Consider the following 22,995-nt stretch of genomic DNA (forward strand, 5'->3'; position numbering starts at 1 on the left):
ATTGAACCCAGGGTCCCTGCATTGAGAGACCAGAGTCTTAGCCACTGGATCACCAGGGAAGTCCTGTAGGACCCCAATTGAAAGTTACCAGTACAACTTTAACTCAAATTTTAGCCTTTAATTCAAATGGTAGCAAGGGAGAAAGAGAAATAGTAATTAAAATTGAATTGAAATCAGATTGTTTTAAGTATTGACTTAGTTCAAGAAATGTAAATACCAGGTAATTTCTCTGCACTATTGCCCACTAAAATGACTGTTAGTTTTATATGTTTTTTTGTAAATGGAGTCAACACTATGAGTATACCACATATATTCAATATAAACATAAATGAAGAACACTTTCTCCTGAAGGTTGTAGAACACCAAACACTTCTGTATTTTAACATTCATGTTTACATAGCGTGCTCCTTGTTTTCAGATAATACAGCAACCTAAAAAGAGTCTCATGACTGTTGCTTTGAAACTTTACTATAGAGGGAAAACGGTTCAAAAGTGTTGAAATAGCATTTACAATTTCTGTTTGCAGGCCATAACAGATCTTTTGTCATTTTGAGAAGTGAGCCTCATGATTGTGCTTGAATCTGTTCTTTCTTAGTGGTATTTGTGTGTAGAATCCTGGTTCTTGCCCAGATCTAGAATCTCTAAATATAGCCATGTAAACTAGAAGATAAAGAGATACATTTTATCTTACACATTGATTACAGAGCCTATGGGATTGTGTTCAGGAGACCAGGCAGCTTTGTGTAGTTGTATTTCAGTTTTAAAACGTCCAACATGTGGGAAGATAAATTAGGAAGTAGTGCTTTATAAGAAAACTATTCACTTTACAAAATAATTAATAACAGAACTCTTTCAAATAGCAAACTTCCACAGTGCCTTTAAGTTAAAACACCTTCCAGAAATGGAACCCTGACTAAAGTGTAGGGCACACATAAGAGCCTAAGTCAGCCTTATAAATCCAGTACTTTGAAGTCAGTTGAGTTTTTATTTTTCTAGGATGTAGTTCATAGAATACCAGACACTGGGAAAAGAGATACCTGAACTTTAAATATTTCTAAATTCCCTATAAGAGTTAGTGACAAATTTAGAAGAAGCATTAGTACATTTTGTTTTAGTACATAGGAAGATTTCTTTATAAGGCCTTAGGATTTCTTCATTTCTATTTAAAAATTTCAAATGTCAAAAGGCTAGCACACAGCTATAGGCAATGATTCTCATAAACAAGGGAGAGTGGGATGGGAACTCTTATTTTTTTACACAGTATATTTTTGCCTTGTTGAAATGTGTTTCAAAAAGAACTGCTTTTGTAATGTTTTACAAATCAAAGTTAGCATCATTGTTGCTATTATCAGTATTAAGAGATCTAGATAGTTTTAAAATGCACCAAGTGCAGTGAGAAAAAATAAAATGATTCAAGAGATCTGATTGTTGTTACTTTTCAAATGGATAGATGTGTAAGCCAGTAAATGCTCTCATTTTGCGTTTGTGACAAATTGTCCATTCCTTTGCTAAAAGATATTTATATAGATTCATAAGTGTATCTGACAAACTTGAAAAATCTGATTAGAACAATACATTCAGTACATAAACAGATTTACACAGTGAATATATTACAGTCATCAGTCATTCTGTGGTATTGTCAACATTTGCTGAGAATTTTCATGTTGTGAAAATTAGTATGTTAGTATCATACACTGGAGAGGAAACAGATACCACGTCAGAGATTTGCAGAAATGTTGTGATAGCAGAAGCTGTTGCTGTCTCTTTCAAAGATGCTGATTAGGAGGACTGTTGAGAGGAGAACTGTTGGTTCCCATGTTAGATTTCCCAGCCACACCTTCACCAAGAACCAGTGAGGTTTTGTGTTGTGATTAGCATATACATCTGCTTCACAAGGTCATTAGCTGTTGGCAACTTCTGCCTCCTTGAGTCTAAATTGGCCAAAATTTGTTCTAAATCTGTAATTCAGTTTCTTAGATACGTATGAAGGCACAATTGAAGTAACCTTTAGGAAGTTATGAAAGGCACTTAGTTTGGCTTTCCATAAGCCAACTATTGAATACCCATAGTGCCTTAAAAAAAAAAAAAAAATCAACACCTGCTAGAAAACAGGGTAGCAACTATTTTGTCATGTGACTAGGAAAAGAAGTGTTTCAAAAGTGAGTTTTCCAGTAAATTGAAACTTTTAACCCTTTAGAAGTTGAGAATGCTATTGTATAACAACAGTGGTATCTAAAAGGACCTTTAAGTATCAAAAACTCTTAAAGAAACTCTTGAGAGTAATTAAAGACAGGAACTCTAGAAAACAGACTTCATGGATGTTTTCAAGATAACTGTCACCTGTTTACTTTTTCCAGAAGTTAGAGAACAGTTTGTGTGCAATGGGAAGCTAGATGGAATCAATTATCTGCTTTCTGATAGAATCTGAATTAGGATAAATTGAGATACAGCTCAGAGCTCATATAATTGTTTTACCTAGAACTAGCCTTAAGTAAAATAATGAAATTAGAGTATTGAATATCAGAGACTCCTTTCCATTCCTTTCCTTCAGTTTTTCTTTTCTGTCCCCTGCTTTCCTGTTAGACTGGTACCTCATCAAGGAATGAATGTGATCTTAACACTGAGAGGTTATTAGCATAAAAAGTGAAAGTCGCTCAGTCAAGTCTAGTTCAGTCATGTCCGACTCTTTGTGACTCTGTGGACTGTAGTCTGTGGAGTTCTCCAAGCCAGATTACTAGAGTGGGTAGCCTTTCCCTTCTCCAGGGGATCTTCCCCACCCAGGGATGGAACCCAGGTCTCCTGCACTGCAGGTGGATGCTTTACCAGTTGAGCCAAAAGGGAAGCCCGGTTATTAGCACAGTAGGTCTATAATCCATTCCTAAGAATGTTTGCTTTTTCTTAACATCCTGTTTTAAAACAATTTTTCACTTAAAAAAAAAAAATTTGTAAAGGAACTGGGAAGGAAAGGTTTGACCTGTGAAGGCAAAGAAGAGGGGAAACAGTGATACCAATATAGCTACTAAATTTGGCTATAGGGATAGACTTTCAAAGACTTGAGAATTATGTAGGATCCCCTTGGCACACCTATAGGAAAAGATTCCATTTCTGAAACATTGATAGGCACTTGCTTAGAATTATAAAGCTGTTGTAATATTAATAGTTTGATATATAAACTATTTGGTATAGAAATAAAACCAAAATAATATACTTCAATCCCTTTGTTTTGAAGCCTGTGTACTAACAATCTGGTCTTATTTTTAAAAATACACACATACACACAATCCACATACTGCTAATGTATGTGGTAAGATAAAGTCCTAGAAATGGAATTTCTAATTTTTTTCCTTTCCTCACAAATAGTAATATATGCACTTTGCCTTTTTCCCCCCTACATAATATATCCTAGAGATCTTTTAAAGCCAACTTGTATACAACTGCTTCATTCTTTGTAAGGACCTCATGCTGTTCTAGTCTATGGTCATACTAAACTTTATTGAAACAGTCCTCTATTGATGAGCACTTAGGTGGTTTTATATCTTATATAATTGTGAACAGTGTGACAGTGATTATACTTTTACATATGACATTTCAAAAATGTGAGCATAAGTTAATGTCTAGGATGGAATTGTCAATTAGGGTATGTAACTTTTAAATTTTGATCGGTATTTCAGATTGCCCTCCTGGAAGTTGCAGTAATTTGTACTTCTTATATATTTCTTGATCTTTTTTCCTTACATTTCAAAACAGTCCCATCAGAGATATATAAGTGTTGAATAGCTCTTTCTCTACCCCTTCTCCAACATAGTCTATCATCAAACTTTTTGATCTTAAGCAGTCTTTTAGGTGAAAAATTGTATCTCAGTGTAGTTAAACAGCAGTTGTTTTGTGAAGATGGACCATTTTTTCAGACGTTTATATTTCCTTTTCTTTGAACTGTTCATGTCCTTTGTTCATTTTTTTCTATCAGGTTCTTGGGGGGTTTTCTTAGTGATTTGTCATTATGTATTTTTTTAAAAAGCCCTTGTCTGTGTGAGTTGCAAACGTATTTCCAAGTTTTCTGTTTGTTTAACTTTATATAATGTTTATTTTTCCCATATGAAAGTATATTTATGTCATCAAACTTATCAGTCTTATGTTTTGTGACTTCTGGGTTTTGTTGCATTTTTAGATCTAACTCCACAAGTATTTTCTTCGAATATTGTAATTATTTTTTAACTTACATATGATTTATTGTGAAGTAAAGTATGATTTAAGGTTCCAATTTCACTTTTTTCTGAGTGGGTCTTCAGTTGTATCAAAATCATTTTTTGAATAATCCATTTCTCTTCCTTTGAAATGACATCTTTTTGTATACTAAAGTTGCAGGAATAGTATAAAATGAATAATAAATCCCTGAAAAGTGGGGTGTGTTGCTAAAATGCATTTTGTTTAAATAAGATGGTAAAGAAATTAAAAAGGGTAAATATTAATTTTAGCCTTGAAATCTTGTCCAGAATATTTTCTTTGAAATGTATGTAATTAGATCAGAAGTTCAGCAGTTAGAAAGGCCAACAGAGTCATCATTTTATATAAATAGCTGCATTTGTGCCAAGATTCTGTATTGAATAGAAGGAATGTGGGTTTTTTCTTGCATTTATTATAGTATGTTAAATTGAGACACATAGATAGCTGGACCAGTAAATTTAGTGCCTCCTCAGTGAAGGATACGGTTATTAGACATTACTATCTTCAGTATAAGTCTGTAATTATCAGAGTAAAAAATCACTGACCTCTAATACAAAATTATTTGAAACCTATATAAAATTTTAGTTTGCAAATGGAGCCTACTTCAAATCTGAACCTCGAGTTCTACTGATTAAGATTCTCTTCGATTTTTTCCTGCCTGCCTAAATCAATTCTGCTCAAAAGGTTTCCATTCACTTGGACCAAATTTCTTGAATTGCTGCCATATGTTCTTCTCTGTCTGCATCACTGCGCCCCCACCCCCGCCCCCCACACACCTTTTTTTCTCCTTTAAAAGAAAAGCATCTGGTTTATATCATGAAGGACTTTTGGAAGCAGTAAAGAGAGGGTGGAAATAGTATTTGTATGTAATTATATAAGCAAGGGTTAATATTTAGTTGTTAAAGAAGGTGGGGGTTTGTTTGCCTAGAGACTAGATAGATAGGACATGAACTCAAAAAAAAAAAAAAGGCTGAATTACATTTTGGTTTTGTTTCTATAAGCATATTACATTGAGGGGAAAGCTGGTATGGTAGATTGTCAGTTTTTGTTAACCATACTACATTGTCACACAAATTACAGAATTCTAGGTTCCCTATGTCAAAGGGTAGAAAACCATTTATTCTTAATTAGTTGAGCTCAAAAATATAAGTGAAGTCAATGAGATCCTATAAATTAAAAATTTAAGGAAAACTCACAAAATTAATTTCTCTCAAATTGTTTTACTCAACTACAGAGGAACCGTGTCCTGTAGCACTTTCTCTTTTGTGGGTTTAAATAATCTTTATTTTTCATAATATTTCTGTTCTTGTGAAGTATTATTGTAGATGCAATAATAATTATACTTCTTTCAGTTTAAGACCTCTAGGTAGAGGTTATGACTTTTTCATTTCCTGACAAGACGCACAGGGATTGATATTTTGGTTGGTTGGGTTTTGGATGTATAACCACATTGGTCTTATTTTGTATCACTGTCAATCCACAGGGTTGGCTGCTGTGTGCTGAACTTTCTGTCCTAGACTTTCTGCCAAGTACTTTATGCAAAACTCTGGTTTTAGTGAAACAGGTTTTATTGTTTTTAGTCAGAGTCTTATTATAAACTGTTGTCAGTTATGTGATGCAAAAAGAGGAGCTGATATATATATATGGTCATGAAAACAAACCACCAAAACAAGCCAGGCTCTGTTCAACTGGTTGTTTTTCTCTCCCATTCCTGTGGCCTCAGTTCATGTTGTTTACTGCTAGAGGCCTGAGATGGGGTAATTTTCTCTTCTAGGAACTTGGAATTAGAATTCCTCGACCACTAGGACACGGACCAAGCAGATTCATCCCAGAAAAGGAGGTATGTTGTTTGTGAAAGTACATAGTGAACTCTATGCTTTTAAGGAAAAGCTTTCATGACCCACATCTTGGCATCTGAACAACTGTTGGTCAACAATATGCTTTACACAGAGTTGATCATTGTTAATCATGCTTTGGCAGTGAATCTGTGGGATTAGAAAGCTATTATAGTCCCTTTGATTTCTAGTATTTCATGGCACTTTTCTAACACCCATAATTAGTCAAGCAAAGGCAAGACTTGTTTTTGACCAAGATATGCCACCTGCTTATATTTAGATGTTATTTAAGTGTGCCCATACGCTGAGTTACTTGGTCTTGGCCAACTCCACAGGCTGGTAATCAATGCTAGCTTAGATCTTTAATTCTAAATATGTAAATGCTTCTATGCTTTGTTTTCACAAGGATTGTTTACTGTTAGTTAATTTTGGTTCTCTGTAAATTGTGGGAGAGTAGGTGTTGTTAAAAGGAAAGGCATTAGTGTCTGCAAGCTCTGCAGATTTGATAATCTAAATCTGCTTCTTTATCTGGATTCTGGCCAAGCCTACAAGAAGCCTATCTAGATGGCCCTTGTTGTTTCTCCCCTGCTACATGATATGTGACTTTTATTCTTCTATCTTGCAACCAGTTGAGTTAAACTCGTAGAATTACAACCTCCCTTTCTTTTTTTTTTTTTTAATTTTATTTTATTTTTAAACTTTACAGTATTGTATTAGTTTTGCCAAATATCGAATAACCTCCCTTTCTTAAGCCAAATTTAAGCTGCTTCTGAATGACACACAGAATGCAGTGCATGCATGCTTTATTTCTCCCCCTTCCGTGTTTAACACCGATTTACAATTTCTGTAACCGTGGTTTTCCTCTCTTTCATACAGATTCTCCAAGTGGGGAGTGAAGACGCACAGATGCATACTTTATTTACAGATTCTTTTGCTGCTTTGGGTCGTTTGGATAATATTACCTTAGTGATGGTTTTTCACCCACAGTATTTAGAAAGTTTCTTAAAAACTCAACACTATCTACTGCAAATGGATGGGCCATTACCCCTTCATTATCGGCACTACATTGGAATAATGGTTTGTAAACATTCAGTGAAAAATTCTTTCTCCCTGTTTTTATTAATCTTTTAAAGATATGGTTAATGCTTCAAACACAGGAATAAATACTTATATTCCAACTTCCAATTGGATTCCTGTTAAGTAGTACCTATTTTTCCTCTTTCTAAATAATAGGAAAACTAATATGTATTTACACTTTGTTGAGTCCCTGGAAATCTCCAGGCCAGAATACTGGAGCGGGTAGCCTTTCCCTTCTCCAGGGGATCTTCCCAGCCCAGGGATTGAACCCAGGTCTCCCGCATTGTGGGTGGATTCTTTACCAACTGAGCCACCAGGAAAGCCCAAGAATACTGGCATGGGTAACCTTTTCCTTCTTTATCAGATCCTCCCAACCCAAGAATCAAACTGGGATCTCCTGCATTGCAGGTGGATTCTTCACCAGCTGAGCTACCAGGGAAGCCCTTATTGAGCACCATTTTCTACTAAATAAGAAAATAAAGTAGGAAACAAGATTATTTCACTACTATATAAATAGTAGTTCAGATTGACATAAGTGGTTTTCACTCATGTTCAATTTATAAATAAGATTCCATTATTTTATGGTTGGCATCTTAATGAAGTTTCTTAATCAGGTTCTGACAGTAGGTATAAAAGTTTTCTAAAATTCAAATACTTTTATCAAATATTTTTTGTTAATGGGATATTTTTGAGGTGTTTTCTATAGCATACGTGAATTTTTGAATGTTTATATGAAAACTTCATTTCTGTAGTACATGGAAAATTTGAGAACATACTAATCAAAAAATTAACTGTTTTGCACATTGTAAAGAAAAAAGACATGTAGTTGTTCAAGATTTTAATATGTATAGTTAGAATCATCTTTTGTTTTCTCTTAGGCTGCAGCAAGACATCAGTGCTCCTACTTAGTGAATCTCCATGTAAATGATTTCCTTCATGTTGGTGGAGACCCCAAGTGGCTTAATGGTTTAGAGAATGCTCCTCAAAAACTACAGAATTTAGGAGAACTTAACAAAGTGTTAGCCCACAGACCTTGGCTTATTACCAAAGAACATATTGAGGTAAGCAGAGAATATATCTAGGGTGTCTTTTTTATTTTAATTAATAGACTATTTTTCAAAGCAATTTCAGGTTTACAGAAAAATGGCACAAGGAGTTCCCATATTCTACCCACTTCAACTTTCATCAGGAGGCTTTTTAGTTCCTCTTCACTTTCTGCCATAAGGGTGGTGTCAACTGCATATCTGAGGTTATTGATATTTCTCCCGGCAATCTTGATTCCAGCTTGTGCTTCTTCCAGCCCAGCGTTTCTCATGATGTACTCTGCATATAAGTTCAATAAGCAGGGTGACAATATACAGCCTTGACGTATTCCTTTTCCTATTTGGAACCAGTCTGTTGTTCCATGTCCAGTTCTAACTGTTGCTTCTTGACCTGCATATAGGTTTCTCCGGGTTGTTCTATGTCCAGTTTTAACTGTTGCTTCTTGACCTACATATAGGTTTCTCCAGGAGTTGGTGATGGACAGGGAGGCCTGGCGTGCTGCGATTCATGGGGTCGCAAAGAGTCGGACATGACTGAGCGACTGAACTGACTGACTGACCCGCTTCAACCCTCCACTCCCCCCACACACACATTGTTTTCTTTATTACTAACTTCTAGTATTAGCATGGAGAAGGCAATGGCACCCCACTCCAGTACTCTTGCCTGGAAAATCCCATGGACAGAGGAGCCTGGTAGGCTGCAGTCCATGGGGTCGCTAAGGGTCAGACACGACTGAGTGACTTCACTTTCACTTTTCACTTTCATGCATTGGCGAAGGCAATGGCAACCCACTCCAGTGTTCCTGCCTGGAGAATCCCAGGGACAGGAGAGCCTGGTGGGCTGCCGTCAATGGGGTCGCATAGAGTCGGACACTACTGAAGCGACTTAGCAGCAGCAGTATTAGCATAGTACATTTGCTTCAATTGATGAATTAATAATGTCTGTAATTTACTTTTGGAAAAGGAAATGGCAACCCACTCCAGTGTTCCTGCCTGGAAAATCCCAGGGACGGGGGAGCCTGGTGGGCTGCCGTCTATGGGGTCGCACAGAGTCGGACACTACTGAAGCGACTTAGCAGCAGCAGTAATTTACTTTGGGGTTTACTGTTTGTGTTGTACAGTTCTATGGGTTTTGACAAATGCATAATGTCATGTTATCCACCATTATGATGTCATACAGAATAGTTTCACTTCCCTAAAAATCTCCTATGCCCCCCTTATTCATCTCTCTCCCTTCCCCCTGAAACTACTACTCCTTTTATTGTCTTTATAGTTTTCCCTTTTCCAGAATGTCATATAGTTGGAGTCATACAGTATATAACCTTTACACACTAGCTTCTTTTATTTGTCAGTATGCATTTAAGGTGCCTCCATGACTTGATGGCTCATTTCTTTTTACTGCTGAAAAATACCCCAGTGTGTGGATGTACCACAATTTGTCCATTCACCTACTGAAGGACATCTTGGTTACTCCCAGTTTTTTGGCAATTATGAATAAAACTTCTACAAACATTCACATGCAGGTTTTTTGATGGACATTAGTTTTCAGCTCAGTTGGGTAAATAACTGGGATTGCTGGATTGTATGGTAAGCTTGTGTTTAGTTTTGTAAGAAACTGTGAAACTGTCTAATGAGGTGACTGTACGTTTGTGTTCCCACCAGCAATGGATGAGCATACTTGTCAGCATACTTGTCAAATTCTTGTCAGCATTTGCTGTTGTCAGTGTTCAGATTTTAGCCATTCTGATAGATGTAAAGTGCAATCTTGTATATCTTTGCAAAATACCATCTTAAACTAGTTTCTTCTGGTTCTTTTTATTGAAAGTGTTAAATGCTCATTCAAATCCGACTCTTTGTGACCCCATGGATTAGAGCACGCCAGGTCCTTTTTCCATGGAATTCTCCAGGCAAGAAAACTATAGAGTGGGTAGCCATTCCCTTCTCCCAGGGATCTTCCCGACTCAGGGCTCGAACCCAGGTCTCCTCTATTCCAGGCAGATTCTTTACTGTCTGATAATAAAGACAATAGAATAAAAGTAGATTGACTTTCTCTAAAAGAATCTGCCATGCAGTAGAAATTTTTAAATTTTTATTTTTTTTTTATAATTTATTGACCATTCCACGAGGCTTGTGGGATCCTAGTTCCCCAACCAAGGGTCAAACCTGTGCTTCTTGCAGTGGAAGTTCAGAGTCCTAACCACTGAACTGCCAGAGAATTCCCTAGAGTATTTTAGATACTTTTATATAATTGAAGCATCTTATTTTCAAGGAGATATAAGATTTGAATATGATTAATGCAATGTCTGTTATATTGTCTAGTAACATAAAATTATACAATACTATGAAATAGATAATGAAGCAGAATGGAAACAGATTTGTAGACTTTTAAGGATTGTAGACTTTACCTTGAGCATAACTTTTTAAATATAATTTGATGATTTAGACATATTCAGAGTCAAGTTGTTCAAACCACTATCTTAAAAATTCCTTGAGGAAGCCTGATATTAAAGAAAAATAGGCATATTTTCCACAGTAGCTTCTACTTTAAACTCAAATTTATTACATTTGGTTTGAGATGTCACACTAACAACATAGTTAATGCGTTCATAATCCATTATCTGAAACACAGCAACTGCCTTAAACAAAATGTATTCTACTGCATTTTTAAATCAAGATTTCAGATAATCAATAATGAATTAGTCATTATCAGATTATGTTAAGCTCAATTTTTGAATATATACTCATAAAAATTAGCAAATTCTGAGTTCTACATGCCTCAAATTGTCATTTTATCCTAAGTTTTATACAGTAACTAATCCTGTTTTCAATAGATTAAATACCAAGATGAACTATGTTCTTTCACCAACACCATACCCCAGTATAAAAATATATTCTCATTTTTTTCCCCAAGGGACTTTTAAAAGCTGAAGAGCATAGCTGGTCCCTTGCAGAACTGGTACACGCAGTAGTTCTACTCACACACTATCATTCTCTTGCCTCGTTCACATTTGGCTGTGGGATCAGTCCAGAGATTCATTGTGATGGTGGCCACACATTCAGACCGCCTTCTGTTAGTAACTACTGCATCTGTGACATTACAAACGGCAATCACAGTGTGGATGAGATGCAGGTCAACTCAGCAGGAAATGTTTCGGTAAGTATCTATTTGTTACAGGATTGTCGTAAGACTAATCACAGTAATTGCTGTTGTATTATTTTTTTACTTGGCTTTTAGGAAAATTTACCCTGTTAAGTCCAAAAAGGTATTAGACCCCCCAGTCTATTCATTCAGCAAGTATCTGACTGCCTCCAAATGCTGAGCATTATAGTGTCTGATGCTAAGGGACATAAACAAAATTATATGACTTATATATAAGACCCTCCAGGAGACTACATTCGAATAACTTCAGGATTGGAAGCCACCAGGATGTGCCAGAGCCAGCTAGTATTGAATGGCTACTGAATGTGAGATGCCGGAAGACTGAGGAAAGAGGAACTTGATACAAACTGCCTGCTGCTGATCACATCCCATCCTTCCTTTTTGCACGAAAGAAACAGGCTGTCATCTCAATTATTTCTCTTTTAGAAGAGTTAATCAGCTTTGATCTGGAATTTCTCCTTTTAAAATACTCCTTCATGTTTTAACTTCTCACAAATATATATAGAAGTGAATGTAAATATATTAAAATGCTTTTATCTCTATTCCTTGTCTTCTCTGGCATTTATATTTTCTCAGCTTTGTTATTCCTTGGAAAACAGATCACAATGAGTTGAATTTTCTATAAGCAAGTTTTAACTCCTATATATGATGTTTCAAAACTCCCTCTGCATTCTTTAGCTGTAGTGAAAGAGCAAGGGTTTATATTTCCAAATAGAAACATTACAGCCTTCTCAATACTTCATACAGATTTTCTCAGTTTTATTATTACTTTAAGACAGATTTAGACAGGTTGAATTTATATGTTTGACTTTAACAAACACTTGACTGTTAACATATGATTTGACTGTTGGCAAGTTATCTACCCTCCCTGACCCCCCATTCTTTCATTTCTAAATAAAGGTCAAACACAAGGTTATTGCAAAGTTTAAGTGAAATGTCTCTAGAGAGGTAAAAGGGCTAGTACAGTGCTTAGCATTTATCAGGTACTAAATAAGAGGTAGCATTTACATACGGTAAGATTAGCACAGGAAGGAAAATCATTTTCCCAAGGTTGACTGCTGTGCTGTGGTGTGTTGGTAAGGCCCAAGACCGTCAGTTTCACCCTCTTTTGAGCTATCTGGATTCATGTGAGAGGCCCGCATATGGCCACTGATTATTTATCAAAGTTTAAAGGTTATAAGATGGACTAAGGGTGAGTACATCAGTTGCCAGGATGCTGAGAATTGGATTCTTTCCCCACCTTTGATTTAGTACGAGGCTAAAGAAGTACTGTTCCTAGTTATCCCTCAATTAAATAATAGTGAAATAATATAATTTTTTAAAAAACTTCTCTAGTACATAAGCTCCCTGTTCCCAGGTGTTAAGTATTTTTAGTAATGAATTTTTTAAGGTATGTACATTGTTTTTTAGACATAATACTATTGCACACTTAGACTACTGTATAGTATAAATATAACTTTTTATATGCATTGGAAAACCAAAAAAATTCTTGACTTGCTTTGTTATGATACTCGCTTTATTCTAATGGTTTGGAACTGAACCCACAATATATCTGAGGTATGCCTGTCTATTGACAATATGCCCAGTGTACAATGTTGATGTAAAACCACTTTATATTTTGTATACCTTATTTGTTTCACTGAGCAAGTAAAAGTGTAACTCAGTTCTGTTTTAAACTGACAGTGTTAAATTTTAATTTTTAAAACTTAATGACAGTAATATTACTAACTTTTGAAATAAAAATTTAAACATTAGAATATGTTCTTAAAATTTTTTCTATTGTTTTAAATTTTAAAATTTATATCTGTATATATGATAGGCCAAAGTAATTGTTTTTGATTCATTCATGTGCATTAAAGTTATAAGATCTATTTTTCTTATATTGTATTAAGATGCAAATTCTTATGAGATAGACTTAATAAAATTTATTCCATATTTGACATATGTAACAACCTTAATTGCACTTTTATTTCAGGTAAGTGATTCCTTCTTTGAGGTTGAAGCCCTCATGGAAAAGATGAAGCAGTTACAGGAATGTCGAGAAGAAGAGGAGGCAAGTCAGGAAGAGATGGCTTCACGTTTTGAAATAGAAAAAAGAGAGAGCATGTTTGTCTTCTCTTCAGGTAAAAGCAAGCATTACATAGTCAATGTCTATTTTGAAGAAAAAGCCCAATTTTTAAAGACAATTTAAATAAGTTTTTCGTATGGGAATACAGTTGATTTACAATGTTGTGTTAGTTTCAAGTGTACAGCAAAATGAATCTGTTATACATATATCCACTTTTAGATTCCTTTCCCATACAAGTCAGTACAGAGTTTTGAGTAGAATTCCCTGTGCTATGCAGTAGGTCCTTATTAGTTATCTGTTTTATATATAGTAGTATGTATATGTCAATCCCAATCTCCCAATTTATCCCTCCCCCTACCCCGGCTGCATCCCAAACCCTTGGTAACCACAGGCTCTCTACAACTCCACATATAAGCTGTATTGTATGATATTTGTCTTTTTCTTTCTAATCTCACATAATATGGGTCCAGGTCCATTCATGTTGTGGCCAGTGGCATTGTTTAATTCTTTTTTATGGCTGAATAACAGTCCACTGATACATGCACCACATCTCTGTCTACTGCTGTCAGTGGACATTTAGGGTGCTTCCATGTCTTGGCTACTATAAATAGTGCTGCTGTAAACACAAGGGTGTGTGTGTCTTTTTGAATTACGGTTTTCTCTGGACATATACCTAGGAGTGGGATTGCTGATTAGATGGTAGCTCTATTTTTAGTTTTTTGAGGAACCTCCGTACTGTTATCTGTAGTGACTGCATGAATTTACATTCCCAACAACAGTTTTGTAAAATTTATTGTTTGTAGATTTTTTGATGATGGCCATTCTAACTGATGTGAGGTGATAACCTCACTGTTGTTTTGATTTGCATTTCTGTAATAATTAGTGATATTGAATATCTTTTCATGTGCTTATTGGCCATCTATATGTCTTCTTTGGGGAAATGTCTGTTTAGCTCTTCTGCCCATTTTTTTTTTTTTTGATTGGGTTTGGTTTTTTAATATTAAGCTGCATAAGCTATTTGTATTTTGGAGATTAATCCCTTGTCAGTTGCTTTGTTTGCAAATATTTTCTCTCATTCTGTAGGTTGTCATTTTGTTTAGTTTATGGTTTTCTTTGCTGTGCAAAACTTTTAAGTTTAATTCTAATATGTCTTTCCTTTTAGAAAGGCTATTGCATAGGTATTCCTACTTCCAAAAAAGGAAGTTAAAGTGAAAATAGACTAAGAGCAAGGATTTGATTTAGGTCCTAAAATCACTGCTAATAAACTTTGTGAATGTTAAGTCATTTAGCATTGAGCATTCCTTTTTTTTTTTCTTTAAAATGAGGAAGTTGCATTCATAAAGGCCTAATAGTACTTCCAGCTTTAAAATTCTATAATGTGTGAAAAGGAGCTACTTATTAGATAACTAACAGCTTAAACCCTTTGTTAGGCCTTTATCAAATGTAACCTATAGGATTTAATAAGTAAACTAGGTAATTTAAAGGAAAAAAGTTATAGTGTCAATATATTTTGACAATAATACAGTGGAACAAAGAGTACATTGGTTTTAATAACCAATTTTCTTAATAGCAAAGAAAAAATCAAATTTGTATAAATGGAGGTTTGATGTTAGCCTGAGGAGAAGTCTTTGATTCTATTTACTTGAAACTAAATAATCTCATCAACTCCTAAACATGAAAATAATCTAAAAAGGCTTAGTGAGCCTCTTTTCTGTATTTATTTCAGAATTGTTTCTAGGACCTTTGAACTGTTAGTGTTCGTTGCTCATTTGTGTCCAACTTTTTGAGACCCCCACAGACTATATAGGCCACTAGGCTCCTCTGTTCATGGAATTTCCTAGGCAAGAATACTGGAGTGGGTAGCCATTCCCTTCTCCAAGGGATCTTCCTGACCCAGGGATCGAACCCAGGTCTCCTGCATTGCAGGCAGATTCTTTACCATCTGAGGCATCAGAGAAGCTGTTAAAAAGATCATTTTACATATTGTATGACATTAATATTCAACTAAAAATGTCCAAGTGCTAAAGTTTAGAATACAGCTGATTTGTTAGTACCATAAAGATTATTTCAAAAGGGTATTCATACTTGGAGTACATACTTTTAAGTAGAACCTCACAACTATAAACTAGAGAGAGGACACAGAGGAAGAGAGGATCTGTGAAAGAGAGGAATGAAAAGCACAGTAAATGCAACCATGAGTATGTTTTTTAACCTTTATATTCCATTTATTAAGCAATTTCTTTATAGTTTTAAGACTTTATTTTAGTTGATATTGGTTACTAAGTATCAGAAAAAGGGTTATCCTATTTTTACTTGTTATAGGTAAAATGAATTTTAACTAGCATCCTGTGTTTGAAAAGCTTTCAGTAGCTTTTTTAAAAAATTATTTCAGATGATGATGAAGTTACACCAGCAAGAGATGTATCACGTCACTTTGAGGATACTAGTTATGGCTATAAGGATTTCTCTAGACATGGAATGCACGTCCCAACATTTCGAGTCCAGGTAAAATCACAACTTGTATGTACATGACTGGTTAGAAATATCTCAATCTGACTTAAAGTTAGAAAGAACCATCTGGATTTGAGAACAGAAAGCATTGCAGAGAGAAATAACTTTTCTATGTACATGCAGTTCCTTAGATATAAGTTCATAAATCAGTTGCTCAGAATTCAAAACATATTCACCCATAAAACAAAATTACAATAGTGGTTAGGTTCCCAGATGGTATACTAAAACTCAAAGTTCATAATATAACTAAACAGTAAATAGTTGTGTTAGAACCTAGCTAGCATTTATAGCATTGTTTTACAGAGCACCAGTGTTAAAGTGAGGCCATTTCTGTGACAAGAGAAATGTCCTCAACATTTCAGGCATTATGTGTGTGTGGGTAGAAGGAAAGAGGATGAGAAAATCAGAGTGAAACATGTGCTTAAATTAGAACTTTTAGGGACAGCAAATTTGTTTTCTTTTAATTTGGGTGAGTTCTTATAAATCTCATATAAAATAAGTCATAGTGATTACAATAACCTAATTCCCTGGTAGAATATGAACTGAATGTCATTTGAAGCAATGAGAATTTTTGAGAGTTTCAAACTTAAATCTTGAAGAGGATTTTTATATAAAGATATCTTATTCCAAAATTAAATAATGCCCATCTCTTAGAATAAAGTTTTAGTGAGGTAGAGAGTCAAATTATTGTTGGTAGACCCAGTTTGTTTAGCTCCATAATCATTAACTTTGAAATACACAGTAAAAATTCCCAGTGCAATTCTGTGTATATTGAGTCCATGGAAACTTAGGGACCTTGTCATCCTCCAGGATACCAGCCTCCTTCTCTCTTATTGCTTTTCCAGGAAGCTAAGTGCTTTGCAAATATATTGCAGGAGCAACAATTGCTGTATCTTCTAGTTCCAGAATAAAAGTTGAGGATCATCAACTAGGAAACATTTATCTATTCTATGCTGTAGTTTTCTAAGACTGCTTCCAATCCATTACTAGACACACAATGCATTTAAAATGTATTTCTTAAACAATCTGTTATGAGTTGATAGTTCTAACTTTCCCAATTATTGCGAAGGGCTGCTGTTGCTAAGTCGCCTCAGTCGTGTCCGACTCTGTGCAACCCCATAGACGGCAGCCCACCAGGCTCCTTCGTCCCTGGGATTCTCCAGGCAAGAACACTGGAGTGGGTTGCCATTTCCTTCTCCAATGCATGAGAGTCAAAGTGAAGTCGCTCAGTTGTGTCCGACTTGTAGCGACCCCATGGACTGCAGCCTACCAGGCTCCTCCACCCATGGGATTTGCCAGGCAAGAGTACTGGAGTGGGGTGCCATTGCCTTCTCCAATTGTGAAGGACTAGTATTAACTTTTAGCAGAATTATGAAAATATTTGGGAACCATGAGATTTTTTTTTTCTTGACTCAAGGAACTAACATTATTTAAGGAGGCAAATTAGGCACAGGAAGAAATATAGAATATGTTACGTGGTAGTGAAGTTGTGTCACGAAATATAATACATTACAATTGGAGAGATCATGTAGACTAGAAAATTTTTTTTGGAGGCAGATTAGGGTTTGACAGATTTGAATAGTTTAAAAGCATGAATATTGTAAGCAGAGACGACTGTAGGTAATAATTGAGCCTAGGTTAAAGGACAGAGTGAGGGAAGGTATCATAAACTGGCTGGGCTGCTGAAAGCTTCAAGCAAAGGATTTTTCTGATTAGTTGGAAGTTACTTTAAAATTGATCAGACTTGGACATTTTGACCACAGTGATGGCATGATATCAAAGAGGTGTTTTAGGAAAACAAATATGGGAGCAACGTAGAAGTAGAGGCTTATTAAGTTTTGTTTGAGATAGAAAAAAGGAAACGGAGATTTAATGTAGGAAAACTAATTAGAAGACTTAACAGAGCTAAGAGGAAGGGGGGTTAGGAGGAAAAAGAATGAGTGATGGATGTGTTGAATTAAAAATTTACAAAATTTGAAGACACTTGAATGCCTGCAGCAATATAAAAGGAGAGTGGCCTCCCAGGACGAGTCATCTCTGGAGGCTGACAGGGGAAACAGTGAGAGAAAGCAGAGTACAAGTGATGTGTGTGTAAGGCAGAGATTCCACTGGTTTTTAAACTTGGTGAGTTGCAAAATTTAACTTTTGCATATTGCAGTATAGAAATTGAAAACATCAAACTGGAATGCAAATGAAACAGAAAGCTAGGGATGTTCTAGAAAGGGAGTGGATTTCAACTGCCAGTAGTCTCACTGCACCACAGAGCAATAGACATAGAACTGTATTTGACCACATTTTAATTATTCACATTTGTTCTGTTCTCTGTATTTAGGACTATTGTTGGGAAGACCATGGTTATTCTTTGGTAAATCGTCTTTATCCAGATGTAGGACAGTTGATTGATGAAAAATTTCACATTGCTTACAATCTTACTTATAATACAATGGCAATGCACAAAGATGTTGATACCTCAATGCTCAGACGGGCTATTTGGAACTATATTCACTGCATGTTTGGAATCAGGTTAGTCTGTTTTCTTACGTTTATGAAGAGATATTTTCTTTTAGGGAAATCATTCAGGTGCTTGAAACACATATGCAGATATACATGTTAATATACTCAGAACCATCCCCTCCCTAAGAGCTTATTTTTATGCTTTTTATGCTTTAGAAACTTGATTTTTTGCAGCTTAGTGTGTTTCCTCTCACCTAGCTAGGCAGGAAGAAGGAGAGTTAGGAACAAGAGTTAAACAACAAGCAAGGTTGTCCAGGAGCATGGAGAAAAAGGAAAAGTTTGTCTCTAAACATTTATGTGTTTGTATCATTTTTATCTCCTGAGACACTTGTACTTCTGCCTTCGTGGAACTTAGAGTGCCCTTCTAAAGAGTACCTACTCCCATGATACTTCATAAAATGCAAAACTTTATCAGTATTATGCTATTTATATACACACACTATACATCACCTTCTAACATACACAAACACCCACACTATGGTCCTTCCTAATTATTTTAGCTGTAAAGTCAGACTTTTCTCTTGGTTATTCATTTTTTCAGTAGCCAGACTATTGACTTTAGACTCCCGGATGGTTATATTATGGACCAACTTTACAAGAGTTTTCTCCCTTTTCCACTAAAAACCAAATAGGAGACTGAAGATCCTTGGATGTTGTAGAAAGTATTCTCCAGTGGGGCAGAGCAGACACTGGTGCCTACGACCATCCTGGCCTAAAGCAGAGTGGCCTAAGTGTAGACACTGTGAGGCCATCTTAGGGACCAATTCTTTCCTCATCTGACCCCAAGAACTGCTAACATGAGAAAATATTTATACAAGTAGATTATAATTTATATATCATGGGATATATCAATATTGTCGAATTTGTTAACTTCTTAATATCATCAATACTCAAACTGTTTCCAAAATTTGTTCCTCAGTGTGGTTGCTTATTCATGATTGTAAATATATACTGTTACTTTGCACTAGCAAATTTTTTGTTCATCTCCCTGACTTCTCTATTTCTTACTCCTTTATACTGATTCATCCACCCCCATTTAAACATTGTAAAGCTCTTATTTTAGGGGACAGCTGCCTATATAAAGAGGAGAAAAGAATATAACATTTACTATTATATCTGTACTTCTATAAGAAAACAGACTATCACATCAGATCAGTCGCTCAGTCGTGTCCGACTCTTTGCGACCCCATGAATCGCAGCACACCAGGCCTCCCTGTCCATCACCAACTCCCGGAATTCACTCAGACTCACGTCCATCAAGTCAGTGATGCCATCCAGCCATCTCATCCTCTGTCGTCCCCTTCTCCTCCTGCCCCCAATCCCTCCCAGCATCAGGGTCTTTTCCAATGAGTCAACTCTTCGCATGAGGTGGCCAAAGTACTGGAGTTTCAGCTTTAGCATCATTCCTTCCAAAGAAATCCCAGGGCTGATCTCCTTCAGAATGGACTGGTTAGATCTCCTTGCAGTCCAAGGGACTCTCAAGAGTCTTCTCCAACACCACAGTTCAAAAGCATCAATTCTTTGGCGCTCAGCCTTCTTCACAGTCCAACTCTCACATCCATACGTGACCACAGGAAAAACCATAGCCTTGACTAGACGAACCTTTGTTGGCAAAGTAATGTCTCTGCTTTTGAATATGCTATCTAGGTTGGTCATAACTTTCCTTCCAAGAAGTAAGCGTCTTTTAATTTCATGGCTGCAGTCACCATCTGTAGTGATTTTGGAGCCCAGAAAAATAAAGTCTGACACTGTTTCCACTCAAAAATATAGTAATTCTCACATTGTCTTTTAACAGATATGATGACTATGACTATGGTGAAATTAACCAGCTATTGGATCGTAGCTTTAAAGTTTATATCAAAACTGTTGTTTGCACTCCTGAAAAGGTTACCAAAAGAATGTATGATAGCTTCTGGAGGCAGTTCAAGCACTCTGAGAAGGTATGTACCTGTTGTGTTTACTCTGTAACTTAGCAGTGGTTCTTATTCTCCTTCACCTAAACTAATGGGTCTCCAGCCCTTTCCATCACCTCTACTGACCCAGAGAAGAACATTCCAGAACAGGTGTCTTAGATATGCCTTGGAAGGGAACCTCATTATGGTTTAAAGCAGGGGTCCCCAACTTGCAGACCAGGGACTGGTACCTGCTGCCAGATCAGCATGGCATTAGATTAAATGTAACGTGCTTGAATCATCCAGAAATCGGTTTCCAGTGCCAAAAAGGTTGGAGACTGCTGGTTTAACGTAAAAGAAGAATGACAGGGAGAACAGATCTGCTGGCCTGTCTTCAAAGTTCAGGCTTAGGAGAAAGAAGAGAATCCTTGAACCGTCTTTACAGAAATTATTGAATGATGATTTGGCAGGGAAAGTTTATTATTATAACAAACCTTCAAAAAGAGATGTGATCAAATACAAGCTCAAAACATTTCCGAGAAAGATCAGATGGCTTTTGTTTTGAGAAACTGATACTCTGTTCATCAAACCCAAGACTTGTGTTAAGCTATTCAGTGGTACACATACATTACTTATATTTGGTGTTTATTAAATGCACTGAAACTGATTGTAAATGCTTATAACCATATCTTAAATAATGTTGTGTTTTATATTCAGGTTCATGTTAATCTGCTTCTTATAGAAGCTAGGATGCAAGCAGAACTCCTTTATGCTCTGAGAGCCATTACCCGCTATATGACCTGACGCCTCTCCTCCGTTAAAGACGATGGAACGATCAGCAGATAGAGTCTACAAGGGGAAGGTACTCAGCCCCAGGACCAATGGTAGATAAAGAATTCAGAATCCATTGTGCCATGATTCCTTTAGTTTCTGCTATTTTACTGTGGAAACACCACTGCTGGCACAAGCAGTGAGTGCTCGGCAGCTTCAGGTTTAGAGCTGTGAAGAAGGGCTGCTGTTCACAGTATTTTGCTTTTTGACAGTACAAGATGCTGTATAACTTTTAATACAGCAAATAGTATCTCTCCAAATCCTGTTGCTTTTATGTTAACAAAAATTGGAGCATGCAAAGAATGGGACTTTGATAATGATGTAAGCTTTTATACATAAAGAATTTTAGATATTGGTGCTGCTATTCCTGCTGGTGGAATGAATAGAGTGGCTGTTCGGTTAAGCTATTAGTAATAAGGTGAACACTGCTACTATCTGAGCCTACATACGTAAAATTTGTGTGGTTTCAAATTAAACTTACATATATGTGTTAATTTTTTTGCATCTAAAATTACTCACAGCTCAGCAAAGACCATTATGATGGTAACAGCTCATTTTTTTCATATAGTTTTTTTTAAATTCAGTTATTGGATGATATTAAATTACAGTGGCATTCTTAAAGACTTCTTCAAAAAGCAATCTTACATGAAAAATGTATAAATTATCTTTTGATATGCTGTTTCCCAAGGTTCTGTGACACTGGAGGGCAGCTGTCCTGTGCGGTGTTTTTGTTTCCAGCACCGAAGTTATGAGAAATATTGTGTAGCTGCTGCTCAGTCCCAGGTGCATTCTGCCCCTGCCCACCTCATGGTCCCCCCTTCAAAGATTGTGCAGCTCCTTAAATAATAAAGCTGGAAAATATTTTTAGTCATCAAATTTGATTTACAAAAAATGCTAACTTTGAAATGCAAACAGGCTTGAAAAATGTATTAAGTACTTTGTATTCTGGAAGCGTGAATTGCTTTTGAAGTCTGTCAGTATTATTAGTATTTTTCAATAAAGAATAATTTTTCTCCAATTTTATTTGCTGTCTCAAAAAGTCATGACTTAACAATCAGTCACTATTCTCAGTTTGTATTGATTTTCATTAGCTATCACACTTAGATAATTCTGTAGTCAGGTGAGACTATTATTTAAATGGCAAACTCTTGCAGTCATGAGAGCTACAAGAAAAGTTTTATCTTGGATAACTGATACAGTCCCATGCCTTGTCCATTTTGAACTGAGATGTTTTAAAGATCAATTATTAAGAATTATTAGAAACAGGTTAAATTAGGGAGTCACTACAGAACAAAAAAATGACACTGTCAAACAATTAGTTCTAAATTTAATCAAAGCTTTTGTGATAACTGAGCTCAATAAATGTTTTGATGAGTAACAAGATAGTGCCTATAAAATATAGTGTGGGGTGGGAGCTGGGAGGCATAATTTTGAATGGAGGTGATATAGCTACCTTCATGGCTACATACCCTAGTGAGAAGATAATACTGTCATCTTAGATAAAAACTGCTTTCAATATATTTTATAAAGAAATATATCAGCCCATTTCTAGTTAGCTTACAATAATATACAAATGGTCTTACCTGTTGAATTTGCATCATGCCTCTGCCCTTTTTTGTCTGCTGCTGGGTTATTTCATCATAGCAATACAGGTGAATCCAACAAGTAAGTTTGCATTGGATAAATTTTTACTCATTCTGCTTCTGCTCTTTGTTCTTGGCACTTCCTCTTAAAAATACAACATTTCTAATAGAAGTTCTAATCAGTAGTAGAATGATTAAGAAAAACTGGGTTTATTACCTTATTCCACTTAGAAATCATGAGATGAAATGAAAATTTT

The 22,995-nt window shown here is 35.9% G+C and overlaps 1 protein-coding gene across 2 annotated transcripts in view; it reads left to right on the forward strand.

Moving 5' to 3' along the window:
- SESN1 (sestrin 1) overlaps positions 1 to 22,178 on the forward strand; it is a 114,315-nt gene extending 92,137 nt beyond the window's left edge. Inside the window, exons 2-10 of one of the 2 annotated variants that reach the window (XM_005210809.4) lie at positions 5,999 to 6,064; positions 6,936 to 7,136; positions 8,015 to 8,197; positions 11,091 to 11,333; positions 13,315 to 13,462; positions 15,800 to 15,912; positions 18,251 to 18,441; positions 20,228 to 20,372; positions 21,042 to 22,178. In XM_005210809.4, coding sequence (XP_005210866.1) covers positions 5,999 to 6,064; positions 6,936 to 7,136; positions 8,015 to 8,197; positions 11,091 to 11,333; positions 13,315 to 13,462; positions 15,800 to 15,912; positions 18,251 to 18,441; positions 20,228 to 20,372; positions 21,042 to 21,128 — 1,377 coding nt within the window. In that variant the 3' untranslated portion in view covers positions 21,129 to 22,178. 2 annotated transcript variants of the gene reach the window in all.
- Positions 22,179 to 22,995: the final 817 nt, after the last annotated feature.

The sequence above is a fragment of the Bos taurus genome, chromosome 9 (assembly GCF_002263795.3).
Source record: "Bos taurus isolate L1 Dominette 01449 registration number 42190680 breed Hereford chromosome 9, ARS-UCD2.0, whole genome shotgun sequence".
NCBI classification, from domain to species: Eukaryota; Metazoa; Chordata; class Mammalia; order Artiodactyla; family Bovidae; genus Bos; species Bos taurus.